The sequence below is a fragment of the Heteronotia binoei genome, chromosome 10 (genome assembly GCF_032191835.1).
Source record: "Heteronotia binoei isolate CCM8104 ecotype False Entrance Well chromosome 10, APGP_CSIRO_Hbin_v1, whole genome shotgun sequence".
Classification (NCBI taxonomy): Eukaryota; Metazoa; Chordata; class Lepidosauria; order Squamata; family Gekkonidae; genus Heteronotia; species Heteronotia binoei.
The window spans coordinates 4,032,968-4,057,648 of record NC_083232.1 but is presented as its reverse complement, the minus strand read 5'-3'; the positions used below and the strand labels follow the sequence as shown (position 1 = coordinate 4,057,648).

The window sequence follows — 24,681 nt, the reverse complement described above, 5'->3', positions numbered from 1 at the left end:
CCGGGACATTCCCGGTTCTGGCCACCCAATCCCGGCTCCCGGGCTGCCTATACCGGGACCATTAAAGGTCCCGGTTTAGCCAGCCCCGGAGGCGGTGGGCCGCGGGCGCCGGCGGGGAAGGCGGCGAGTGAGGGAGGGAGCGTCCCTGCGCCTGCGCGCGGGGCCGGCAGTGGTGGCGGAGGCCTCTCCGCGGCCTCCGCTGGTCGCTAGAAGCCCTCCAGAGTCTCTGGAGGGCCTCCAGGGACCAGCGGAGGCCGCGGGGACGCCACGGAGCACCCGGCGCTGGTCCCGGAAGGCCTTCCAGAGCCTCTGGAAGGCCTTCCGGGACCAGCGCCGACCAGCGGAGGCCGCGGGGACGCCGTGGAGCACCCGGCGCTGGTCCCGGAAGGCCTTCCAGAGCCTCTGGAAGGCCTTCCGGGACCAGCGCCGAACAGCGAAGGCCTCCCCGCGGCCTCCGCTGGTCCCTGGAGGCCCTCCAGAGTCTCTGGAGGGCCTCCAGGGACCAGCGGAGGCCGCGGGGACGCCGCGGAGCACCCGGCGCTGGTCCCGGAAGGCCTTCCAGAGCCTCTGGAAGGCCTTCCGGGACCAGCGCCGACCAGCGAAGGCCTCCCCGCGGCCTCCGCTGGTCCCTGGAGGCCCTCCAGAGTCTCTGGAGGGCCTCCAGGGACCAGCGGAGGCCACGGGGACGCCGCGGAGCACCCGGCGCTGGTCCCGGAAGGCCTTCCAGAGCCTCTGGAAGGCCTTCCGGGACCAGCGCCGACCAGCGAAGGCCTCCCCGCGGCCTCCGCTGGTCCCTGGAGGCCCTCTGGCACGCTGAAGCAGCGGCACGCTGAAGCAGCCTGTCGGTCACTTCCGGGTTCCTGTCCTGCATCTCGACCTGTGTTATTAGTGACAGGCTGCTTCGGCGTGCCGCTGCGCCGGCCCCCTGGGCCCCACAACGATGGGACCGATGCCACAGGGACGGGCTCGAAACACTCTATAACCCCTCAAAAGAACAGCAGTCTAGCTCGCTTCCCCCGAGCCCTGCCGCCATAAGCCTCAAGGGGGCTCATTTTGCGGCATCTCCCGGCGGGAGGGTGGCACCCGCACGGGACACATATCAAATGAAAGAGGGGGCGCAGGGCTATCAGAAACAGCCGGCGGAGGGAGTCGGGAGAGCACCCCACTGGGGGATCCACACCCCGAAAGTGATGAAGGTGGCGCAGATAGAGCCAACAGAGCAAACAGGACAAAATAAATAGGCTGCATTATGCAGCACAGTTGAGAAAGTGCCTTATCCCATATACTGATGAAGTATATACAGGATTTCAGAACAAAATTGTTTCCGGCGGTGATATTTGGGGGATTTTTGGGGATGTCACAGGAAGTGCTGTGAAGTCACTTCCTGTTTCCGGCAGTGGCATTTGGGGGAAATGATGTCATTTGGGGGAAATGATGTCACAGGAAGTGATGTCACTTCCCATTTCCGGCAGGTGACGCGGGGAAATGATGCCACAGGAAGTGATGTCACTTCCTGTTTCCTGTGGTGGCATGACGTCACCGGAAGTGACGTCACCCCTACCTTCCCCCCCCCCCAACGTGTCCCTGGCTGGCCTTCAGACATTATGGTCACCCTACCCATCACCGTGTTCATGGATGCTCACATTCTGCTATTTCCCTTGCTTTGTAGACACCCCAAACTACAAAGATTTGGTGGCGGTGGTTTACCTGTCCCACCGGGCAGAGCTGACTGTCAGGCTGGACATCTGCAGAAAGGTGAGTCAAAAGGGTGGCTGAGAACATGCAGTTCCAAGAACCTTCCCGTTGGAGGGAGTAAGAGAGTCATTCCATGCGTCTGCCATTTGCAAATGGATTCTACCAAGCCGGATCATTAGCCTAGGACTGTCTGCTCTAGGAGCCTGGGTACCTGAAGAACCATCTCCTCCAGTGTTGTCTATTCCTCCAGCTGCAACCCTCTTCCCCAAACTCTGCCCTCTGTTCTTGTAAGGATGGGTAAGCAGCAGGCCTTGAATTCAGCAGGCGCTCCCAGGAGAGCAGCTCCTGAACCTTTCTGCGGGTTCCCCTTCTTCCTCCCCACCTACCTACCTCGTCCATTGAATAGGAGGTGCAGCTGCATAACAATCCCTGGATTAGGAGAGCGGGCAGCCAGCCAGCCACCAGGGGCTTTGCCACGCCCCCAGCAGTCCTCATTAAACCCTGGAGAAGCCTGCACTACCCTTTCTCCACTTCTTCTGTGATTTTGGGTGGCAAGTGGCTTACTTGGCTCTGGATGACGCTTCCGTCCTAGACCCTTGCCAGTCCGGCTTTCGCCCGGGTCATGGGACGGAGACAGTACTGGTCGCCCTGGTAGATGATCTCCAACGGCATCTGGATCGGGGCGGTGTGGCGGTGCTGATGCTGTTAGATCTCTCGGCCGCGTTCGACACGGTCGACCATCGGCTACTGACCCGCCGCCTCGCCGATATAGGGGTGAGGGGGTCTGCCTTACAGTGGCTCTCCTCCTTCCTCGAGGATCGGGGACAAAGGGTGGCAATTGGTGGTGAGCGGTCCCGGAGGCGCACACTGGATTGTGGAGTGCCTCAAGGGGCAGTCCTCTCACCAATGTTATTCAATATCTATATGCGCCCTCTTGCCCAGATTGCCGGGAGATATGGACTTGGGTGCCACCAATATGCAGATGACACCCAACTCTATCTGCTGATGGACGGCCGGCCTGGCTGCGTCCCTGAAAATTTAGACCGGGCCTTGCAGGATATGGCAATGTGGTTGAGGGGGAGCGGGCTGAAATTGAATCCAGCGAAGACAGAAGTCCTTTGTCTGGGTCGGGGCGCCCGGGAAGGGGAAATACCTCTCCCGGTCTTCGACGGGGCGCCGCTGAAAGCGGCGCACCGGGTTAGGAGTCTGGGAGTCTTACTGGAGCCTTCTTTATCAATGGAGGCCCAGATTGCAGCCACTTCCAAGTCAGCCTTTTTTCACCTGAGGCGGGCAAGGCAGTTGGCTCCCTTCCTAGAGCGCCAAGGCCTGGCAACGGTACTTCACGCAACGGTCACCTCGAGACTGGACTACTGTAATGCCCTCTACATGGGGCTGCCTCTGTACCGAACCCGGAAGCTGCAGCTGGTGCAGAACGCAGCGGCCAGACTGTTGTTGGGGCTCCCTAAATGGGAGCACATACAGCCTGGGCTGCGCGAGCTGCACTGGCTGCCAGTTACATACCGGATTCGTTACAAAGTGCTGGTCATCACCTTTAAAGCCCTATATGGTCGAGGACCTGTCTACCTTAGGGACCGTCTCTCCCCATACGAACCCCAGAGAGCACTGAGGTCAGCTGGAAAAAACTTGTTGACCACCCCCGGACCGAAAGAGGTGAAGCTGCAATGCACCCGTAACCGGGCCTTCTCCTCTGTAGCCCCGAACCTATGGAACCAACTTCCAGAGGAAATGCGGGCCCTGCGGGACCTTGAACAATTCCGCAGGGCCTGCAAAACCTTCCTCTTCCGACTGGCTTTCGCTGACGAAGAAAGAAATTGCTAATGATTACCGCCATTATAAAAGCACAATTAGCATTAGCACTTTTATCAATTTAATTAAGTGATTTTAAACTTATCAGAATTTTTTAATGTTTAATGTTAATGTAACCTTGTCTTTTGTATAAGGGAAATTGAATGATGTTGTTAGCCGCCCTGAGCCTGCTCCGGCGGGGAGGGCGGGATATAAATAAAATTATCTATCTATCTATCTATCTATCTATCTTGCTGGCCTTTTGACTGTGGAAGAGGGTTGGCCAAGGAGAGCCCAAGGTGAGCGAGGCCTGCTTAGGCTGGCTGGATCTCTAGCCAGCCCAAGCAGGCCTCGCTCTCCCAGGGCTCGCCTTTTTTGTGTCAGGTTGCTTTTGGCTGGGGGGGGCAGCATATGCTAATGAGCTCCACCACCTATTTTTCTACAAAACAACCCCTAGTAAGGAGGCTGGATTTGCCTCCTTTGTTACATGCTGTGGGAAATTATATACTTTCCCAGTGGGAGTTAAGTCCAGTTCTAGATTTCCCACACCATTTCAACCACATTAGTTGCTGGCAGGCTTTATCCTTCTGTCTGCTTCCTTCCAGCTTTCCTTGGAAGCTGGAGCTCTGAGCTGGTCACTAAATGCTAAAGAGCCAGTTTCGTAGTGGTGAAGTGTGCGGACTCTTATCTAGGAGAACCAGGTTTGATTCCCCACTCCTCCACTTGCACCTGCTGGGATGGCCTTGGGTCAGCCATAGCTCTAATAGAGAGCCAGTTTGGTGTAGTTAAGTGTGTGGACTCTTATCTGGGGGAACCGGGTTTGATTCCCCACTCCTCCACTTGCACCTGCTGGAATGGCCTTGGGTCAGCCATAGCTCTAATAGAGAGCCAGTTTGGTGTAGTTAAGTGTGTGGACTCTTATCTGGGGGAACCGGGTTTGATTCCCCACTCCTCCACTTGCACCTGCTGGGATGGCCTTGGGTCAGCCAGAGGTCTAATAGACCAACATGGCTTCTCTTATGTTCTTATGTGACACAGAGTGTTGGACTTGATGGGCCATTGGCCTGATCCAACAGGGCTTCTCTTATGTTCTTATGTGAACCGCTCTGAGATTCCGAGTATAGTGTGGGATATAAATCCAATATCGTCGTCTTCTTCCCTGCTTTCCTCTCCCAGCTCTTCCACCTGATCTACTCCCAGCACGACATGGTGAAGCAGCTGGCCAAGCTGGCTAGCTGGCAAGACACCCTCACCAAGCTGTACGTCAAGGAGTCCTATGAGTCGCGCCAACACAGCTTGTCAGGCTCCTCCAACAGCGGGGGCTGCTTTGACCTCCTGAGGATCTCCGACCAGCCGGCTCCAGAAATGGGGAAGGAGTCTGCGGAAGCCCTGAGCCCAACCACCCCTGATCTCCAGGACCTTGACGTCTTCCTCCCGCTGGGCTACGAGACCTCGGACCAAGAGCTTTCAGAAGGTTTCTCCGACCACTCCATCTCTCCCACCAACCAGCGGGGCAAATCCTTCCACCCCTACAGCTTCAAACCCTTTGACTCCTTGGATCTCGCCAGCCATTCCTCATCTTCCAACACCGTGGACCTCCCTGGGCAGGGTGAGGCCCACGCTGGAGACACGGTCCATGTGGACAGGGTCTACCACCCTCTTTCTCCTTTCTCCATGTCCCCCTTCGACCTCGGCTTGGACATGGGGAGCTCCAGTTCTGCAGCTACGGCCGAGAGCGGAAACCAGACACCCGTCAGCTTACCCGGAACCCCTTCCCCCCTGGAGAACTTCAAGCCCTTCCCAGGGACACGAGGTCGGAAGAGCTCCAGCCTCTCCAACGTTCTGGATGAGACCAGCTACCAGGAGACCTTGCCCAGTGACAACATCTCCAACACGAGCAATCCTCAGGTGAGTTTTCTCTTTGCTGTGGGTGCACAACTGGATGGGAAAAGCACTGAGCACAGATCCTAGGTGTTCACTCTAGGATGCTCAAAACTAGCTTTAAGATTCACTGTGGCACTTTATTATACAAGCACTTTTCCGCACGAAGCACTTTTTGATGAAATCAGATTCTGTGATGCAAATTATATTTGTGATTAGGTGCATTGTATTGTGAAGTTCAATCAATTGTCTCACCCAGTGAAGTCGTTAATTTATTTATTTGATTTATATCCCGCCCTCCCTGCCGAGGCGGGCTCAGGGCGGCTTACAACATAAAAGCATAGAACAATAGCATTAATAAATATTAAAATACATATTCAATAATTTACAGTAGTTAAAACCATTAAGACAGTTAAGACAAAGGAACGGAAACAGTCTATTAATCTGGTGTTAATCTGATGGTGACAATCTTCCTCCGAAGTTCTTAAATGCCAGTCAGTTGTATGCCAACCGGAAGAGGACAGTCTTGCAGGCCTTGCAGAACCGTCCAAGGTTCCGCAAGGCCCTCACTTTATCCGGTAACTGGTTCCACCGGCAGGGGGCTGTGATTGAAAAGGCCCTATCTCCGGTCGATTTCAGTCGGGCCGCCTTCAGCCCGGGGATTACTAGCAGATTTTGTAGGGTTGCCAAGTCCAATTTAAGAAATATCTGGGGACTTTGGGGGTCGAGCCAGGAGACATTAGGGGTGGGCCAAGATCAAGGGTGTGACAAGCATAATTGAACTCCAAAGGGAGTTCTGGCCATCACATTTAAAGGGACCGCACACCTTTTCAATGCCTTCCTTCCATAGGAAATAATGAAGGATAGGGGCACCTTCTTTTGGGGCTCATAGAATTGGACCTCCTGGTCCAATCTTTTTGAAACTTGGGGGGGCATTTTGGGGAGAGGCAATAGATGTTATACTCAAAATTTGGTGCCTCTACCTCAAAAAACAGCCCCTCCAGAGCCCCAGATACCCGCGGATCAATTCTCCATTATTTTCTATGGGAATAAATCTCCCTAGGGAATAATAGAGTTCCCAGCAGACATTTCCCTCCCCTCCCCCCGCTTTCTGACGACCCTGAAACGGGGGGAGGGCCTCCAAACCTGGGGATCCCCTGCCCCCACCTGGGGATTGGCAACCCTAAGATTTTGAGATCCAGATCTAAGTACTCTCTGGGGAACATGTGGGGAGAGACAGTCCCTAATGAGAATGGCGTGCGTAAATCGCATGTTATAAAAGGTTTTCCAATAAGTTTTTTTGAATTTTGTTATACTATTTTCGTTATTATACCATGGTGTTTCCCTGCCTTCAAGTCTAGGATGCTGGCAGGATTTTAAAAGTTGGGGGGCTTTTTTTTTAAAAGTTGGGGGCTCCCTTATGTCAGGTCTATGACTGTCTTCAATAATAACATCTCTCTGTTTCTTAAGGATTAGCATTTGTTGTAAGACAGGATAGTACCACTGGCAAAGCCAGTGACGAAATTAGAGCGGGATGCAGGTGAACTCATATATATAGAAGCCGTTTAGCCGTTGCAAGCACACTGGATTTTCTAGTGTGAGATAGGTTCATAACATTAAAATGATATAGTGCAGACATTCCTCCACTCTGGCAGAGAGTGCTGACCTTGAAAGGCAGATGGCGGTAGAGGGCCCCACTACTTTCATATCTAGTAGTTTAGCAGGTGTTTCAGCACAGCAAAGAACAGTAAGAAAATAATACACGGCAGGAGGTCTTGACACCTTACACGTCCACTGCGGGGCTTGCCGCTTCTCAGTTTTCTTGGGTAGAAGAAGAAGATGATATTGGATTTATATCCCACCCTCCACTCCGAATCTCAGAGTCTCAGAGGGGCTCACAATCTCCTTTACCTTCCTCCCCCACAACAGACACCCTGTGAGGTGGGTGGGGCTGGAGAGGGCTCTCACAGCAGCTGCCCTTTCAAGGACAACCTCTGCTTTCAAGGACAAAGAGCTATGGCTGACCCAAGGCCATTCCAGCAGGTGCAAGTGGAGGAGTGGGGAATCAAACCCGGTTCTCCCAGATAAGAGTCCGCTCACTTAACCACTATGGCTGACCCAAGGCCATTCCAGCTGCTGCAAGTGGAGGAGTGGGGAATCAAACCCGGTTCTCCCAGATAAGAGTCCGCTCACTTAACCATGACACCAAACTGGCTCTCTATTAGACCTCTGGCTGACCCAAGGCCATTCCAGCAGCTGCAAGTGGAGGAGTGGGGTATCAAACCCAGTACTCCCAGATAAGAGTCCACGCACTTAACCACTACACCAAACAGGCTCTCCCACCCAACAGGATCTCCAAACAGGGTAGAGGCAAAAGCTCTGAATGTGGCCAAGGTGAGGCAGCCAGCCCTAAAACTTTGGAGTCAAGAAGAGACTGCAATTAATGTTTTTCTTCAGTTTTGTTTTTTGTTTCTTTTCCTTTTACTAGGACTTTTTTATTTCTCTCTTTTTCTACCTTCCTTTTCTTTTACTGTGTTAGTCGTGGATCACGCCTAATAGTAACTACTCGATAGTGATTTTTGGAATAATCTGCAATGGTTTGCGTCAAAATCATTTAGGCAGTTAAGAATTCTCCGCAATTACTTAATGATAATATGGGTTCAATTAGATTGATTTTATTTTGATGCAGAAATTATTGCCTTAACTTTAATCTTGTTTCCATCTCGATCTCTCTCCTTGGATAGAAAATGGTCTACATACCTACATATCTAGACACATCTACATAACAGTCTGCAATAGTTTGCATAAAAAATCATTTAGGCAGTTAAGAATTCTCCGCAATGCTTACTTAATGATAATATGGGTTCAATTAGATGGATTGCATATTGAGGCAGGAATTATTGCCTTAACTTTAATCTTGTTTCCAACTTGATCTCTGTCCTTGGATAAAAAATGGTCTACATACCTACATATCTAGACACATCTATATAACAGTCTGCAATAGTTTGCATAAAAAATCATTTAGGCAGTTAAGAATTCTCCGCAATGCTTACTTAATGATAATATGGGTTCAATTAGATGGATTGCATATTGAGGCAGGAATTATTGCCTTAACTTTAATCTTGTTTCCAACTTGATCTCTCTCCTTGGATAAAAAATGGTCTACATACCTACATATCTAGATACATCTATATAATAGTCTGCAATAGTTTGCATAAAAATCATAAAGGAGGTTAAGAATTCTTCGCAATGCTTACTTAATGATAACATGGGTTCAATTAGATGGATTGCATTTTGAGGCAGGAATTATTGCCTTAACTTTAATCTTGTTTCCATCTCGATCTCTCTCCTTGGATAAAAAATGGTCTACATACCTACATATCTAGATACATCTATATAATATTCTGCAATAGTTTGCATAAAAATCATAAAGGAGGTTAAGAATTCTTCGCAATGCTTACTTAATGATAACATGGGTTCAATTAGATGGATTGCATTTTGAGGCAGGAATTATTGCCTTAACTTTAATCTTGTTTCCATCTCGATCTCTCTCCTTGGATAGAAAATGGTCTACATACCTACACATCTATGTAACTTAAAATTCTCACTAGATGTTTTATTGTGTGTATGTAAGCATTTATCCTTGTTTATAGCCTGATTCCATAAGATTTAAAAAAAAAAGGTATTTCTTTAGGAATCCCACACAGGAGATGTTGCAAAAAAAAGAAAAGGGACGGCACCTTGCACGCAAGCAGAGGGTGGGGTTTTCTTCCACCTCCCTCTTCCCCGCTCTGGCACTTTGCAGCCAGCAGCACCATCCGACCACCCCTCCCTGGCCCGTTCCACACAGCTTCCTCCACCACTGCTGCACTTCTCTCCTCCTGCTACTATTGCTGCTGCACTGCAGTGTGCCCGGCTCAGCTCTCTCTACCCTGGCTACTGCTGAGGACATTTCAGCGGCTCAGCCATGACAAAAAGAAAAAAGCAAGCTCCACCCTGGAGGGACCCCTGGAAGTCGGGGACCCCCACTTGGAAGTCAGGGGGCAGTGTCCCCACAAACACACACACACACGGTTGCTGTGGCCCTGGATGCTGGGCAGGAAGGGTGTACGGCATGTGATTAGTATAGTTACAGTCAGGGGTGGAATTCTAGCAGGAGCTCCTTTGCGTATTAGGCCACACCTCCTGGTGTAGCCAATCCCCCAAGAACTTTTAAAAAAGGAGCCTTGTAAGCTCTTGGAGGATTGGCTACATCAGGGGGTGTGTGGAGCTCCTGCTAGAATTCTACCCCTGGTTGCAATCATAAGAACATAAGAGAAGCCCTGTTGGATCAGGCCAGTGGCCCATCCAGTCCAACACTGTGTCACATAAGAACATAAGAGAAGCCCTGTTGGATCAGGCCAGTAGCCCATCCAGTCCAACACTCTGTGTCACATAAGAACATAAGAGAAGCCATGTTGGATCAGCCCAGTGGCCCATCCAGTCCAACACTCTGCGTCACACAAGAACATAAGAGAAGCCATGTTGGATCAGGCCAATGGCCCATCCAGTCCAACACTCTGCATCACATAAGAACATAAGAGAAGCCATGTTGGATCAGGCCAATGGCCCCTCCAGTCCAACACTCTGTGTCACATAAGAACATAAGAGAAGCCCTGCTGGATCAGGCCAGTGGCCCATCCAGTCCAACACTCTGTGTCACATAAGAACATAAGAGAAGCCCTGCTGGATAAGGCCAATGGCCCCTCCAGTCCAACACTCTGTGTCACATAAGAACATAAGAGAAGCCATGTTGGATCAGGCCAATGGACCATCCAGTCCAACACTCTGCGTCACATAAGAACATAAGAGAAGCCCTGTTGGATCAGGCCAATGGTCCATCCAGTCCAACACTCTGTGTCACACAGTGGCCAAAAAAAAAAAACCAAGTGCCATCAGAAGGTTCACAAGTGGGTCTAGAAGCCCTTCCACTTTGCACCCTCCCCCCAAGCACCAAGAATACAGAGCATCACTGCCCCAGACAGTTCTAATAATATACTGTGGCTAATAGCCACTGATAGACCTCTGCTCCATATTTTTATCCAATCCCCTCTTGAAGCTGGCTATGCTTGTATCTGCCACCACCTCTTGTGCAGTGAGTTCCACATGTTAATCACCCTTTGGGTGAAGAAGTACCTCCTTTTATCCGTTTTAACCTGACTGCTCAGCATTTTCATTGAATGCCCACGATTTCTTGTATTGTGAGAAAGGGAGAAAAGGACTTCTTTCTCTACTTTCTCCATCCCATGCATAATCTTGTAAACCTCTATCATGTCACCCCGCAGTCGACGTTTCTCCAAGCTAAAGTGCCCCAAGTGTTTTAACTTTTCTTCAAAGGGAAAGTGTTCCAAACCTTTAATCATTCTAGTTGCCCTTTTCTGCACTTTTTCCAGTGCTATAATATCCTTTTTGCGGTGCGGTGACCAGAATTGAACACAGTATCCTGAATGAGACCGCACCATCAATTTATACAGGGGCATTATGATACTGGCTGATTTGTTTTCAGTTCCCTTCCTAATAATTCCCAGCATGGTGTTGGCCTTTTTTATTGCAGTTGCACACTGTCTTGACATTTTCAGTGAGTTATCTACCATAACCCCAAAATCTCTCTCTTGGTCAGTCTCTGCCAGTTCACAACCCATCAACTCTTATTTGTAAATCCTAACTTTTCTCCCTGCAGTCTCAGCTTTAAAAGAAAGTTGGATAGTTGGACCTGGGGAAAAAAATAGTCTAGGACTAGGCAGAACCATGTGCCCTCCGTATGGCAGCCAGGTTCTTGAAAAGGGAGACTGGGAAGTGCCATGGTTAATAGTATCTAACAGAGACCAGGGAAACCCAGGTTTAGCTCTCTGCTCTTGAAGCTACGTGGTCCAGGCATATGTGCTCAGCCTAGCCTACCTCAAAAGGTTGTTGCAAGGGTAAAAAGGAGTAGAGGGGAACCATGGACATTTCTCCAAGGAAAGGCAAGATAGAAGTGTATGATGGGAAAGGGTGGGAAATAGAAAGTGGAATTTTGCAATGGGAGGATTTTGGACCAGAACCACAATTCTGGATAGATTTGCAGAAGGTCATCTTGCCTCCAAATGGCCTACAGTGCCACATGAGATGTTTTTAGCTCAGCATGAGTTTTGAGTACAAACCAAGAAAGCCTTGTTTAATATATGGGCAGCCGGGCTTTACTGCATATATAGGCAAGGGGGTTTCCCCCTCCACCACCCCCCCCAAAAAAAACCCTGCTTCTGGGCTCCATTGTTTAAACCCTCTGTGAAAACGTTGCTGAACTCTGATTTTGCAAACTTTCAAATTTCAAAAGTTTTATTAGTTTTAAAAGATATGGGAAGGGGGATAGAAGGGTGTAGAGCATGGAGTATTATAAATCAATCATATACAGCATAAGAGTATTTTCAAATGAAAAAAAGGAAAGTACGTCTGCATCGATTATTCTTTCTTACAACACGTAATAAGTCACATATTATTATCTCATAGGTTCACATCGATCCTATTTTAACATCTTACATTATAAATCTTTCTATTAATACCTCTGTTGTATTAGACATTGCTAATAAAGGCATTCTTGGAATATAAAATACTGAATACAGAAAAAGAGAGATGTAAATTCACACCAAAGAATCTTAAAAGTCTCGAGTATCCAACCAAATGTAAAATTTCAACCAATGATTTCTTGCTTCTTCCTTAGATTTCGCAATCAACAGTTGGGATAAGTAGTCCAATTCTGCCGTTTCCAAAAATTTTCCCACCAGCTTACTGGAGTTTCCATCTCTGTGCCAGAAGAATTCTGGCTGCTGTATTAAAATGTACCAACAAAAGTCTCATCTTCCAGAGTACTCCTCTGGAAGTATATTCAATAAAAATAGTTCTGGTTTATTAGGGTTTGTAGAATCTTTCGGGATCAAGTGCCGTGTTCTACTGGAGAAAGTTTTCCTTTCTCCAGTAGAAAACTTTCCCCAGTAGAACACGGCACTTGATCCCGAAAGATTCTACAAACCCTAATGATGTTACCAGCCATGAAAACCTGAAATCTTTGATAGTTCTGGTTTAAATTGGATCTGAGATTTTACAAACTTTCTAACATTTTTCCGCCCACAAGGAATGGGAAAATGCCCAAAACATCTAAAGCAGACAGATGGAAATCTCCATCATGCCATTGTCACCACACAGGAGAAAGTAATTTAAAAAGTATGAGGGGAGTCAGGTTCTATGATGACCGTTCTAACTCAAGGAGCGTTTGAAGGCAGTGTCCAGCATGAGATTTCAAAATAACCAGTCCTTGGCTTTTGAAACAAAGCTTGGTTTATTGATAATCCATGTGGCTCAGCCCAACGAGGTATTGCAACGGATACCTTGTAACATTAGAATGCATGCTTTAAAATGGCACGTCAAAGGTTCTATAAACAATTCTACATTCACGTGTGAAATTCACACTCTAAACTCCTTATCTATCTTGCGGCTAGCGCATCCTGGGTTCAGGCCTGGCTGGGCCTGGGAACAAGTCCCAGGAGGTTTTATCTTCAAAGAGGACATTCCCGCATCTGTTAGTAAAAGCGAAAGAAGCAAAAGAGGGGGTTTGCTACTTTGATGTGCCTGAGCTTAATTCATGCTTAGTAACAATTCTACGATCTGGCAAGTACAATATTGAATGAATATACAGTGCTTGACAGGTAGATGCTGAGCGGATTTGATTTGGCACAACTTCCGGTGGTGCCAGGGGGTGTGTGGCAGATGCAAATGAGTTGCGCTTACGAGCCCCGGCACCTCTTGGCCTTTTCTACCCTGGCGCTCTGGAGGGGTGACGAGGCGGCTCGCGGGCTTGGCGGAATGGGAAAGGGCCAATACGCGCCATCGAAGGGGGCTGCCTTGGGAAGCCGAGAGAACCGACTCCCGCAGCCAGCCCTCTCCTGGTCTCGTCCCCTGCAGCAGACCCCCGAGGAGGAACTCTGCAACCTGCTGACCAACATCATCTTCTCGGTGACCTGGCGAGGGGTGGAGGGCTGGGACGACGCGGCCTGGAAGGAGCGGGGCCAGGTCTTCTCCGTCCTCACCAAGCTGGGCTCGGCCTGTGAGCTGGTGCGCCCCCCGGATGAGATCAAGCGCAGGTAGGAAGCCGAACGGCCGAGCATCGCTGGGGAAGGGTGGGAAAGTCGGCTGGGTGACCTTGGGCCATACATCTCTCAGCGGTCTCTCGGCTCCACCTGCCTCGTAAGATGCCTGTTGTGGGGAGAGGAAGGGAAGGTGATTGTAAGCTGCTTTGAGACTCCTTTGGGGAGAGAAAGGAAAGGAGAGGTCCCCTGTGCGAGCACCAGTCGTTTCCGACTCTGGGGTGACGTTGCTTTCACAACGTTTTCACGGCGGACTTTTTACGGGGTGGTTTGCCTTTGCCTTCCCCAGTCCTCTACGCTTTCCCCCCAGAAAGCTGGGGACTCATTTGACCCACCTCGGAAGGATGGAAGGCTGAGTCAACCTCGAGCCGGCTACCTGAACTGGGTGAAGCCGGGATCAAACTCAGGTCATGAGCAGAGAGTTCAGATCACAGTACTGCTGCTTTACCACTCTGTGCCACAGGGCTCTTAAGGTAAAGGAAGTCCCCTGTGCAAGCACCAGTTGTTTCCGACTCTGGGGTGACGCTGCTTTCACAACGTTTTCACGGCAGACTTTTGACGGGGTGGTTTGCCATTGCCTTCCCCAGTCCTCTACGCTTTCCTCCCAGCAACTGGGGACTCCTTTGACCGAACTCAGAAGGATGGAAGGCTGAGTCAACCTAGAGCTGGCTGCCTGAACCCAGCTTCCGCCGGGATCGAACTCAGGTCATGAGTAGAAGGCTCCAACTGCAGTACTGCAGCTTTACCACTCTGTGCCATAGGGCTCTTTGCACCTAGTATGGAAAGGAAAGGAAAGGTCCCCTGTGCAAGCACCAGTCGTTTCCGACTCTGGGGTGACATTGCTTTCACAACGTTTTCACAGCGGACTTTTTACGGGGTGGTTCGCCATTGCCTTCCTCAGTCATCTACACTGTCCTCCCAGCAAGCTGGGTCCTCCTCTGACCGACCTCAGAAGGATGGAAGGCTGAGTCAACTTTGAGCCGGCTACCTGAAAACCCAGCTTCCTCCGGGGATCAAACTCAAGTCATGAGCAGAGCTTAGGACTGCAGTACTGCAGCTTTACCACTCTGCACCATGGGGCTCTTTTAAGAACATAAGAACATAAGAGAAGCCATGTTGGATTGTTGGTCTTAAGGAAAGGAAAGGTCCCCTGTGCAAGCACCAGTCGTTTCCGACTCTGGGGTGACGTTGCTTTCACAATGTTTTCACAGCGGACTTTTTACGGGGCGGTTTGCCTTTGCCTTCCCCGGTCATCTATGCCAGGGGTGGCCAACGGTAGCTCTCCAGATGTTTTTTTTTTTGCCTACAACTCCCATCAGCCCCAGCCAGCATGGCCAATGGCTGGGGCTGATGGGAGTTGTAGGCAAAAACATCTGAAGAGCTACCGTTGGTCACCCCTGATCTACGCTTTCTTCCCAGCAAGCTGGGTACTCATTTGACCGACCTCGGAAAGATAGAAGGCTGAGTCAACCTCGAGCTGGCTACCTGAAAACCCAAGTTCTGCCGGGGATCGAACTCAGGTCCTAAGCAGAGCTTAGGACTGCAGTACTGCAGCTTTACCACTCTGCGCCACGGGGCTCTTGGGTAGAGAAAAGCAGGGGATAAAAGCCTTCTTTAATCAGGTCTCTAAGGGCCAATCAGAAGCCCCGCTGGTCAAGAGCTCTACCTGACCTCACCCAGTTTCTAAAAACATTTGTTGGGCACCAGGACAGAGGGACCCCTGGCTTAATATATGAGCCATAAAATCAGGCCTTGAATTCAGCAGGAGCTCACAGGAGTGCAGCTCCTGAACCTTTCTGAGGGTTCCCCCTCCTCCCCACCCACCTACCTTGTCCATTGAATGGGAGGTGCAGCTGCATAGCAATCCCTGGATTAGGAGAGCAGACAGCCAGCCAGCAACCAGAAGCTTTGCCACACCCCCAGCAGCCCTCATTAACCCCTGGAGAAGCCCACACCACCCTTTCTCCACTTCTCAGAGGACTTTTTGTAGAAAAGGCCCAGCAGGAATCCATTTGCATATTAGGCCACACCCCCTGAGGTCACCACAGTTTCACAGAAGACTTCTTGTAGAAAAGGCCCAGCAGGAATCCATTTGCATATTAGGCCACACCCCCTGAGGTCACCACAGTTTCACAGAAGACTTCTTGTAGAAAAGGCCCAGCAGGAATCCATTTGCATATTAGGCCACACCCCCTGATGTCACCACAGTTTCACAAAAGACTTCTTGTAGAAAAGGCCCAGCAGGAATCCGTTTGCATATTAGGCCACACCCCCTGAGGTCACCACTGTTTCACAGAAGACTTCTTGTAGAAAAGGCCCAGCAGGAATCCATTTGCATATTAGGCCACACCCCCTGATGTCACCACAGTTTCACAAAAGACTTCTTGTAGAAAAGGCCCAGCAGGAATCCATTTGCATATTAGGCCACACCCCCTGAAGTCACCACTGTTTCAAAAAAGACTTCTTGTAGAAAAGGCCCAGCAGGAATCCATTCGCATATTAGGCCACACCCCCTGAGGTCACCACTGTTTCACAGAAGACTTCTTGTAGAAAAGGCCCAGCAGGAATCCATTTGCATATTAGGCCACACCCCCTGAGGTCACCACTGTTTCACAAAAGACTTCTTGTAGAAAAGGCCCAGCAGGAATCCATTTGCATATTAGGCCACACCCCCTGATGTCACCACGGTTTCACAGAAGACTTCTTGTAGAAAAGGCCCAGCAGGAATTCATTTGCATATTAGGCCCCACCCCCTGACCAAGCCAGCCGGAAATGCGTTCCTGTGCGTTCCTGCTCAAGGGGGGGGGAGCCCTGCCACTTCTTATGTGATTTTGGACAGCGGGTGGCTTGCTGGCCTTTTGACTGTGGGCAGGATGGCCCAGGAGAGCCGCAGGTGAGCGAGGCCGGCTTGGGCTGGCTGGATCTCTAGCCAGCCCAAGCAGGCCTCGCTCACCCGGGGCTCTCCTTTCTTGCTTCGGGTTGCTTTTGGCTGGTGTGGGGGGGTGACGTATGCTAATGAATTATGCTAATCAGCTCCACCACCTTTCTTTCTACAAACCGACCCCTGCATAAAATGATGTGTGACTAGCTGCTGTTCAGAAATCATAGCACGTGATTAGCTTGTTAGCAAAAAAAACGGCATTCTCATCTTGTGTGTTCTTGTTCCCTCCCAGTCTCCTGGAGATGATGTTGGAGTCAGCCTTGACAGACATCAAAGAGTCCACTCCTGCGATGCTCCCCAGCCTCACCCAGAACGCCCTCAAGCTGCTGCGACTCCTTCAGGATTTCTTGTTTTCGGAGGGCCAGAGCAACCCGGCCTTGTGGAGTGAGAAGGTGGGTGTGAAAGTTGTAAAGACAATGAGGAACGGTCATAAAAACATAAGAGAAGCCAGGTTGGAGTAGGTCAATGGACCATCCAGCCCAACACTCATAAGAACATAAGAGAAGCCATGTTGGATCAGGCCAATGGCCCATCCGGTCCAACACTATAAGAATATACAAGAAGCCATGTTGGATCAGGCCAATGGCCCATCCAGTCCAACACTATAAGAAGCCATGTTGGATCAGGCCAATGGCCCATCCGGTCCAACACTATAAGAACATAAGAGAAGCCATGTTGGATCAGGCCAATGGCCCATCCAGTCCAACACTATAAGAATATAAGTGGAGCCATGTTGGATCAGGCCAGTGCCCCATACGGTCCAACACTATAAGAACATAAGAGAAGCCATGTTGGATCAGGCCAATGGCCCATCCGGTCCAACACTATAAGAACATAAGAGAAGCCATGTTGGATCAGACCAATGGCCCATCCGGTCCAACACTATAAAAACATAAGAGAAGCCATGTTGGATCAGGCCAATGGCCCATCTGGTCCAACACTAAGAACATAAGAGAAGCCATGTTGGATCAGGCCAATAGCCCACCCAGCCCAACACTGTAAGAACATAAGAGAAGCCATGTTGGATCAGGCCAATGGCCCATCCAGTCCAGCACTCATAAGAACATAAGAGAAGCCGTGTTGGATCAGGCCAATAGCCCACCCAGTCCAACACTGTAAGAACATAAGAGAAGCCATGTTGGATCAGGCCAATGGCACATCCAGTCCAACACTCATAAGAACATAAAAGAAGCCGTGTTGGATCAGGCCAATAGCCCACCCAGTCCAACACTGTAAGAACATAAGAGAAGCCATGTTGGATCAGACCAATGCCCCATCCGGTCCAACACTATAAGAACATAAGAGAAGGTTAAAACGCTTGGGGTTCTTTAGCTTGGAGAAACATCAACTGCGGGGTGACATGATAGAGGTTTACGAGATTATGCATGGAATGGAAAAAGTAGAGGAAGAAGTCCTTTTCTCCCTTTCTCACAATACAAGAACTCGTGGGCATTCAATGAAATTGCTGAGCAGTCGGGTTAGAATGGATAAAAAGAAATACTTCTTCATTCAAAGGGTGATTAACATGTGGAATTCACTGCCACAGGAGGTGGCGGCGGCTACAAGCATAGCCAGCTTCAAAAGGGGGTTAGATAAAATATGCAGCAGAGGTCCATCAGTGGCTATTAGCCACAGTGTGCGTATATATATATATATGTGTGTGTGTGTGTGTATAATTTTTTTGTGACACAGAGTGTTGGACTGGATGGGCCATTGGCATGATCCAACATGGCTTCTCTTATGTTCTTATGTTCATGTAATAATTCTGAATACTTGCAGGGAAAATGAACTGTATACTTTTTCTTCTTCTTTTAAAGTCGAAATAACTGTAAGCCGTTTTCTCCTTTTTTTTGTATTCTTTCCCTTGCTCTTTCCCCACAACCCCCCAATTTTCCCTGTATGAAACTTAATAAAAAATATTTAACTAGAGAAGGTGGGTGGTTACAGAGGTCATCAGAAGAGGGCCTGGGGATCTCCAAGAATTACAGCCGGCCTCCAGATAACAGAGATCAAGTTCCCTGGGGAAATGATGGCTACTTTGGAAGGGTGGACACGATGACCTTGTACCTCACAGGGTCCATCCCCCAACCAACCTGGAGTTGATAACCTAGTGATAGCCAAGGCAGGGGCTCCTTTTGAGCGAGCCGTCATCCTTCCCTTTGCCCCCAACTCCAGGTCTACGAGGGTGTCAACAGCCTCCTGGACAAGTTGGCAGTCTGGTACCATTTGGCCAACGGCACTTCCGACTTGAAGGAGATGGCCCAGATCGGCCTGCGCTTGCTCGTTGGCTACATTATGCTTGAGGATGCACAGGTAAGAGACGTGGTCATGGCCGGGCTCACCAGTAGGGACCATGCCAGCTTCTTTTTCCCCACTTGGGTGCTGGCAAACTCCCAAAGGTGTGACTCCCCCCTGGCAAAAAGCTGGCAAATGGATGATGATGATATCGGATTTATATCCTGCTCTCCACTCCAGATCTCAGAGTCCCCGAATGGCTTACAATCTCCTATATCTTTCTTACCTTCCTAATAGACACCCTGTGAGGTGGGTGGGGCTGAGAGAACTCTCCCAGAAGCTGCCCTTTCTAGGACAACTCCTGCAAGATCTGTGGCTAACCCAAGGCCGTTCCAACAGCTGCAAGGGGAGGAGTGGGGAATCTGAGAGAGAACAGCTCACAATCTCCTTTTACTTCCTCCCCCACAACAGACACCCTGTGAGGTGTGTGGGGCTGAGAGGGCTCTCCCAGCAGCTGCACTTTCTAGGACAACTTCTGCAAAAGCTGTGGCTAACCCAAGGCCATTCCAGCAGCTGCAAGTGGAGGAGTGGGGAATCTCAGAGAGAACGGCTCCCAATCTGCTTTTCCTTCCTCCCCCACAACAGACACCCTGTGAGGTGCGTGGGGCTGAGACGGCTCTCCCAGCAGCTGCCCTTTCAAGGACAACTCCTGCAAGAGCTATGGCTGACCCAAGACCATACAGCAGATGCAAGTGGAGGAGTGGGGAATCTCAGAGAGAATGGCTCACAATCTCCTTTACCTTCCTCCCCCACAACAGACACCCTGTGAGGTGGGTGGGGTTGAGAGAGCTCTCACAGCAGCTGTCCTTTCAAGGACAACCTCTGCCGGAGCTATGGCTGACCCAAGGCCATTCCAGCAGCTGCAAGTAGAGGAGTAGGGAATCAAACCTGGTTCTCCCAGATAAGAGTTCACACTCTTCACCACTACACCAAACTGGAGCTATGACTATAACTCTGATTTATTTATATGAAAAATGTATGAGGAGGGGCTGTGGCTCAGTGGATGAGCCTCTGCTTTGGCTGCAGAAGGTCCCAGGTTCAATTCCCCACTCCTCCACTTGCAGCTGTTGGAATGGCTTTGGGTCAGCCATAGCTCTGGCAGAGGTTGTCCTTGAAAGGGTAGCTGCTGTGAGAGCCCTCTCAGCCCCATCCACCTCACAGGGTGTCTGTTGTGGGGGAGGAAGGGAAAGGAGATTGTAAGCTGCTCTGAGACTCTTCGGAGTGGAGGGCGGGATATAAAGCCAATATCTTCATCTACCTCACAGGGGGTCTGTTGTGGGGGGGAGGAAGGTAAAGAAGATTGTGAGCCGCTCTGAGACTCTTTGGAGTGGAGGGCGGGATATAAATCCAATATCTTCATCTACCTCACAGCGTGTCTGTCGTGGGGGAGGAAGGGAAAGGAGATTGTGAGCTGCTCTGAGACTCTTCGGAGTGGAGGGCGGGATATAAATCCAATATCTTCATCTACCTCACAGTGTGTCTGTTGTGAGGGAGGAAGGGAAAGGAGATTGTAAGCTGCTCTGAGACTCTTCGGAGTGGAGGGCGGGATATAAATCCAATATCTTCATCTACCTCACAGGGTGTCTGTTGTGGGTGAGGAAGGGAAAGGAGATTGTAAGCTGCTCTGAGACTCTTCGGAGTGGAGATTCGGAGATTCTGGGAGATTCGGAGCGGAGGGCGGGGTACAAGTCCAATTTCTTCTTCCTTCTCCCCTCCAGCTGCAGCCCTTGGCCTACGCGAAGCTCCACACCCTCCTCCAGACGGCCTCAGCTCCCAAGAAGGAGGAAGCCTGCTATCTGCTGGGCAAGCTGGATCTCCCCCTCCAGCGTTTGCTGCACACGAAGTCAGAGGCTCTGTCCTGGCTGGTGCCCATCATACGTACCCTGATGGACCAGTGTTACGAGACCCTGCAGCTCCAGCACTTCCTCCCTTCCCTGCCTCCCACCAACGGCAGCCCCACCTTCTTCGAGGACTTCCAGGCATTCTGCACCACGGCGGAGTGGAAGGCCTTCATGGAGAAGCACGTAAGTGGCGCTGGGCAACGAAGAGCCTGGGGAGAGCTTGTAGGATCCCCAAGAAACCAAGAGGTGGTGGCAGGGGTGGAATTCTAGCAGGAGCTCCTTTGCATATTAGGCCACACCCTTCTGATGTGGTCAATCCTTCAAGAGCTTCCAAAAAAGAGCCTCGTAAGCTCTTGGAGGATTGGCTACATCAGGGGCATGTGGCCTAATATGCAAAATAGCTCACGCGAATTCCACCCCTGGGTGGCGAGCTCTCCTTTTTGGGATGAGAGGTGGCGAACTCTTCTTCTTGGGATGAGAGGTGGTGGGCTCTCCTTCCTGGGATGAGAGGTGGTAGGGTGGGCTCTCCTTCTTGTGATGAGAGGTGGCGGGCTCTCCTTCTTGGTATGAGAGGTGGCGAGCTCTCCTTCTTGGGATGAGAGGTGGCGGGCTCTGCTTCTTGGGATGAGAGGTGGCGGGCTCTCCTTCCTGGGTTGAGAGGTGGTGGGGTGGGCTCTCCTTCTTGGGATGAGAGGTGGCGGGGTGGGCTCTCCTTCTTGGGATGAGAGGTGGCGGGCTCTGCTTCTTGGGATGAGAGGTGGTGGGCTCTCCTTCCTGGGTTGAGAGGTGGTGGGGTGGGCTCTCCTTCTTGGGATGAGAGGTGGCGGGCTCTCCTTCTTGGGATGAGAGGTGGCGGGCTCTCCTTCTTGGGATGAGAGGTGGTGGGCTCTCTTTCTTGGGATGAGAGGTGGTGGGCTCTCCATGATTCTATGAAGAGTGGACCCAAAGGTCAGCTAAAATGTTAGGTGTTCAAGAGCCGCAAGACATGAACGTCAGATGTTTAAGAACATAAGAACCCTTGGTCCATCCAAGTCAGTCTTGTCTACTCAGACAGGCAGCCACTCTCCAGGGTCTCAAGCTGAGGTTTTTCACGCCTACTTGCCTGGACCCTTTTTAGTTGGAGATGCCAGGGATTGAACCTGGGACCTTCTGCTTCCCAAGCAGATGCTCTACCACTGAGCCACCATCCCTCCCCTAAAGGATGACTCCGTAGTGCTGAACTTATGAACATATATGAACATATGAAGCTGCCTTCTACTGAATCAGACCCCCCTTGGTCCATCAAAGTCAGTCTTGTCTACTCAGACAGGCAGCAGCTCTCCAGGGTCTCAAGCTGAGGTTTTTCACGCCTATTTGCCTGGACCCTTTTTAGTTGGAGATGCCGGGGATTGAACCTGGGACCTTCTGCTTCCGAAGCAGATGCTCTACCACTGAGCCACAGCCCCATTCATGGCTCTCCAGGGTCTCCAGCGGAGGTTTTTCACACCTCTTTGCCTGGACCCTTCTTAGTTGGAGAGCAAGGGGATTGAACTTGGGACCTTCTGCTTCCCAAGCAGATGCTCTAGCACTGAGCCATAGCCCTATTCATGGCTCTCCAGGGTCTCCAGCTGAGGTTATTCATGCCTCTTTGCCTGGACCCTTTTTAGTTGGAGATGCCGGGGATTGAACCTGGGACTGTCTGCTTACCAAGCAGATGCTCTACCGCTGAGCCACCGTCCCTCCACATATCAACCCTAGTCCAACTTGTGGCTGCCAATACCATTTTACAGAAAAAAATGTGACCCTTTAAATGCTGTCAGTGGCCACTGGCGGCTGCAGTAGCATTTAATCTGGGTCTCAGAGGTGAGCGAGGGGCTTAATTTGGGGGCGCCAGCCTACCCTCGAGAGGCGGCGGCAGGAAGCCCATCACCGTTCCGTCTGGCTCTCCCTTGGCAGGTTCTGCCAAACATGACCCAGTTTGAAATGGACACATTTGCCAAGAGCCACGACCACATGTCCAACTTCTGGAACTCCTGCTACGACTCCCTGATGAGCAGTTCCCTGAGGAGGGAGAAGGAGAAAGCGGAGAGCAGGAGGAAGTTCCAGGTAGGTGCAGGGGGCGGGTGTGTGTGTGTGTGTGCGCGTGTGCGCGCGCGTAGAGTTTGCCTGAGTTCGTGCAGAGCGCAGCAGCTTCGGTGCACTGCTGCATGCCTAAAATGTTGGTACCAGATCCGGCTTCTCATTTTCTCGGGTGTCTTTTTTCGAACCAAGCCTCTGGTCTTCTTCGTGGCTACAGAGACCTGGTTTGAAATTTCATGCAACCTTCTCTGCAGCTGTTGCAAAACAAGAAGTTCCAGTTTCCTTTTTAAAACAAAACCCCCCCCACACACCATTCTAGTCCTCGTGGCTGCATCGTCAGCTGCCTTAAGATTCTATCAACCCAATAACAATAGAGAATCACAGATAAAATGACTAGCAGGGGGAGCCCCTAAGGGTTCTGTGACTGAACCAGCCTCCGATATGCTCAACAAATTCTCATTAAAGTTTAGAACAGAAACAGAAACCAACACTTAGAGCAATAAATTGTACATTAGATGAAATCATACAATATGCATGGTCCTTAGAAAGGACAAAATAGGTGAAGTTCTATAATACGCACAGTCTTTCTTGGGACCAATACTCCTTCAAATGGTTTCAGCCAAGAACTGGCAAGATAGAGTCTTCCTCACGTGACCATGCATATTGTATTGTATGATTTCATCTAATGTACAATTTATTGCTCTAAGTGTTTGTTTAAGATTCTATCAGGCAAGGGTTGCCAATCTCCAAGTGGTGGGGGGAGATCTGGGATTGCAACTTGCCTGCAGATGATAGAGATCAGCTCCCCTGGAGAAGATGGCCACTCTGGACAATGGACTCTATGGCATCAGACCCCGTGGAAGCCCCTCCCCTCCTCAAACTCCGCCTCCTCAGGCTCCACCCCAGCATCTCTAGGCATTTCCCAACATGGGTTGGCAACCCTATATAGCAGGGGTGGCCAACGGTAGCTCTCCAGATGTTTTTTGCTTACAACTCCCATCAGCCCCAGCCAGCATGGCCAATGGCTGGGGCTGATGGGAGTTGTAGGGAAAAAACATCTGGAGAGCTACCGTTGGCCACCCCTGCTATATAAGATAGAAAGGCAGCCACTAAACAGTTTCAGTGGAGAGATCTGGTGGGCAATGTTCCCTCCAAGCTGCAGAGTCTTGTGAGAGAAAATTCTACTCTGCGAGCTGCTGGTAAGGAGCCCCGTGGCCCAGAGTGGTAAATCTGCAGTACTGCAGACGGAGCCCTCTGCTCACGACCTGAGTTTGATCCCAGCGGAAGCTGGGTTGAGGTAGCCGGCTTTAGGTTGACTCAGCCTTCCATCCTTCCGAGGTGGGCCGAAGGAGCGCCCAGCTTGCTGGGGGGAAAGCATAGAGGACTGGGGAAGGCAATGGCAAACCACCCCGCAAAAAGCCTGCCCTGAAAACGTTGTGAAAGCAACGTCACCCCAGAGTCGGAAACGACTGGTGCTTGCCCAGGGGATTACCTTTACCTTAAGAGCCCCGTGGTGCAGAGTGGTAAAGCTGCAGTACTGCAGACGGAGCCCTCTGCTCGCAACCTGAGTTCGATCCCAGCGAAAGCTGGGTTCAGGTAGCCAGCTCGAGGTTGACTCAGCCTTCCATCCTTCCGAGGTCGGTCAAAGGAGTCCCCAGCTTGCTGGGGGAGAAGCATAGAGGACTGGGGAAGGCAATGGCAAACCACCCCGTAAAAAGTCTGCCGTGAAAACGTTGTGAAAGCAACGTCACCCCAGAGTCGGAAATGACTGGTGCTTGCACAGGGGACTACCTTGACCTTTACCTTAAGCTACTGGCCTTAAAGTTGTGAGCTGCTGCATAAATTAGTGTGCTCTGGGGCCATCCTTCCTGAGCTAAGACAAAAGTGTGCGGGCCGGAGGCTAAAAATCTGTGAGCTGGCTCACGCTAACTCAGCTTCTGGCGGATCCCTCAAAGTCTCTGGTATTCACTGACTTTCTCCCCTGTCTGTTCCCGTGGGATACCGTGCC

General features: G+C 50.6%; 1 protein-coding gene and 1 non-coding gene across 5 annotated transcripts in view; one reads left to right on the top strand and one right to left on the bottom strand.

Annotated features, from left to right (window-relative positions):
• NBEAL2 (neurobeachin like 2) overlaps nt 1-24,681 on the top strand; it is a 354,508-nt gene that overhangs the window by 270,224 nt on the left and 59,603 nt on the right. For 3 of the 4 annotated variants that reach the window (XM_060247903.1, XM_060247900.1, XM_060247904.1), the window contains 7 exons: nt 1,670-1,755; nt 4,678-5,409; nt 13,357-13,535; nt 16,712-16,871; nt 18,655-18,792; nt 20,493-20,798; nt 22,551-22,700. In XM_060247903.1, coding sequence (XP_060103886.1) covers nt 1,670-1,755; nt 4,678-5,409; nt 13,357-13,535; nt 16,712-16,871; nt 18,655-18,792; nt 20,493-20,798; nt 22,551-22,700 — 1,751 coding nt within the window. The remainder of the gene's footprint in view (nt 1-1,669; nt 1,756-4,677; nt 5,410-13,356; nt 13,536-16,711; nt 16,872-18,654; nt 18,793-20,492; nt 20,799-22,550; nt 22,701-24,681) is intronic. The other variant, XM_060247901.1, reaches the window with a different exon arrangement.
• Nucleotides 21,989-22,060, bottom strand: TRNAP-CGG (transfer RNA proline (anticodon CGG)). The gene has a single exon. It is a non-coding gene; the product is annotated as a tRNA-Pro (tRNA).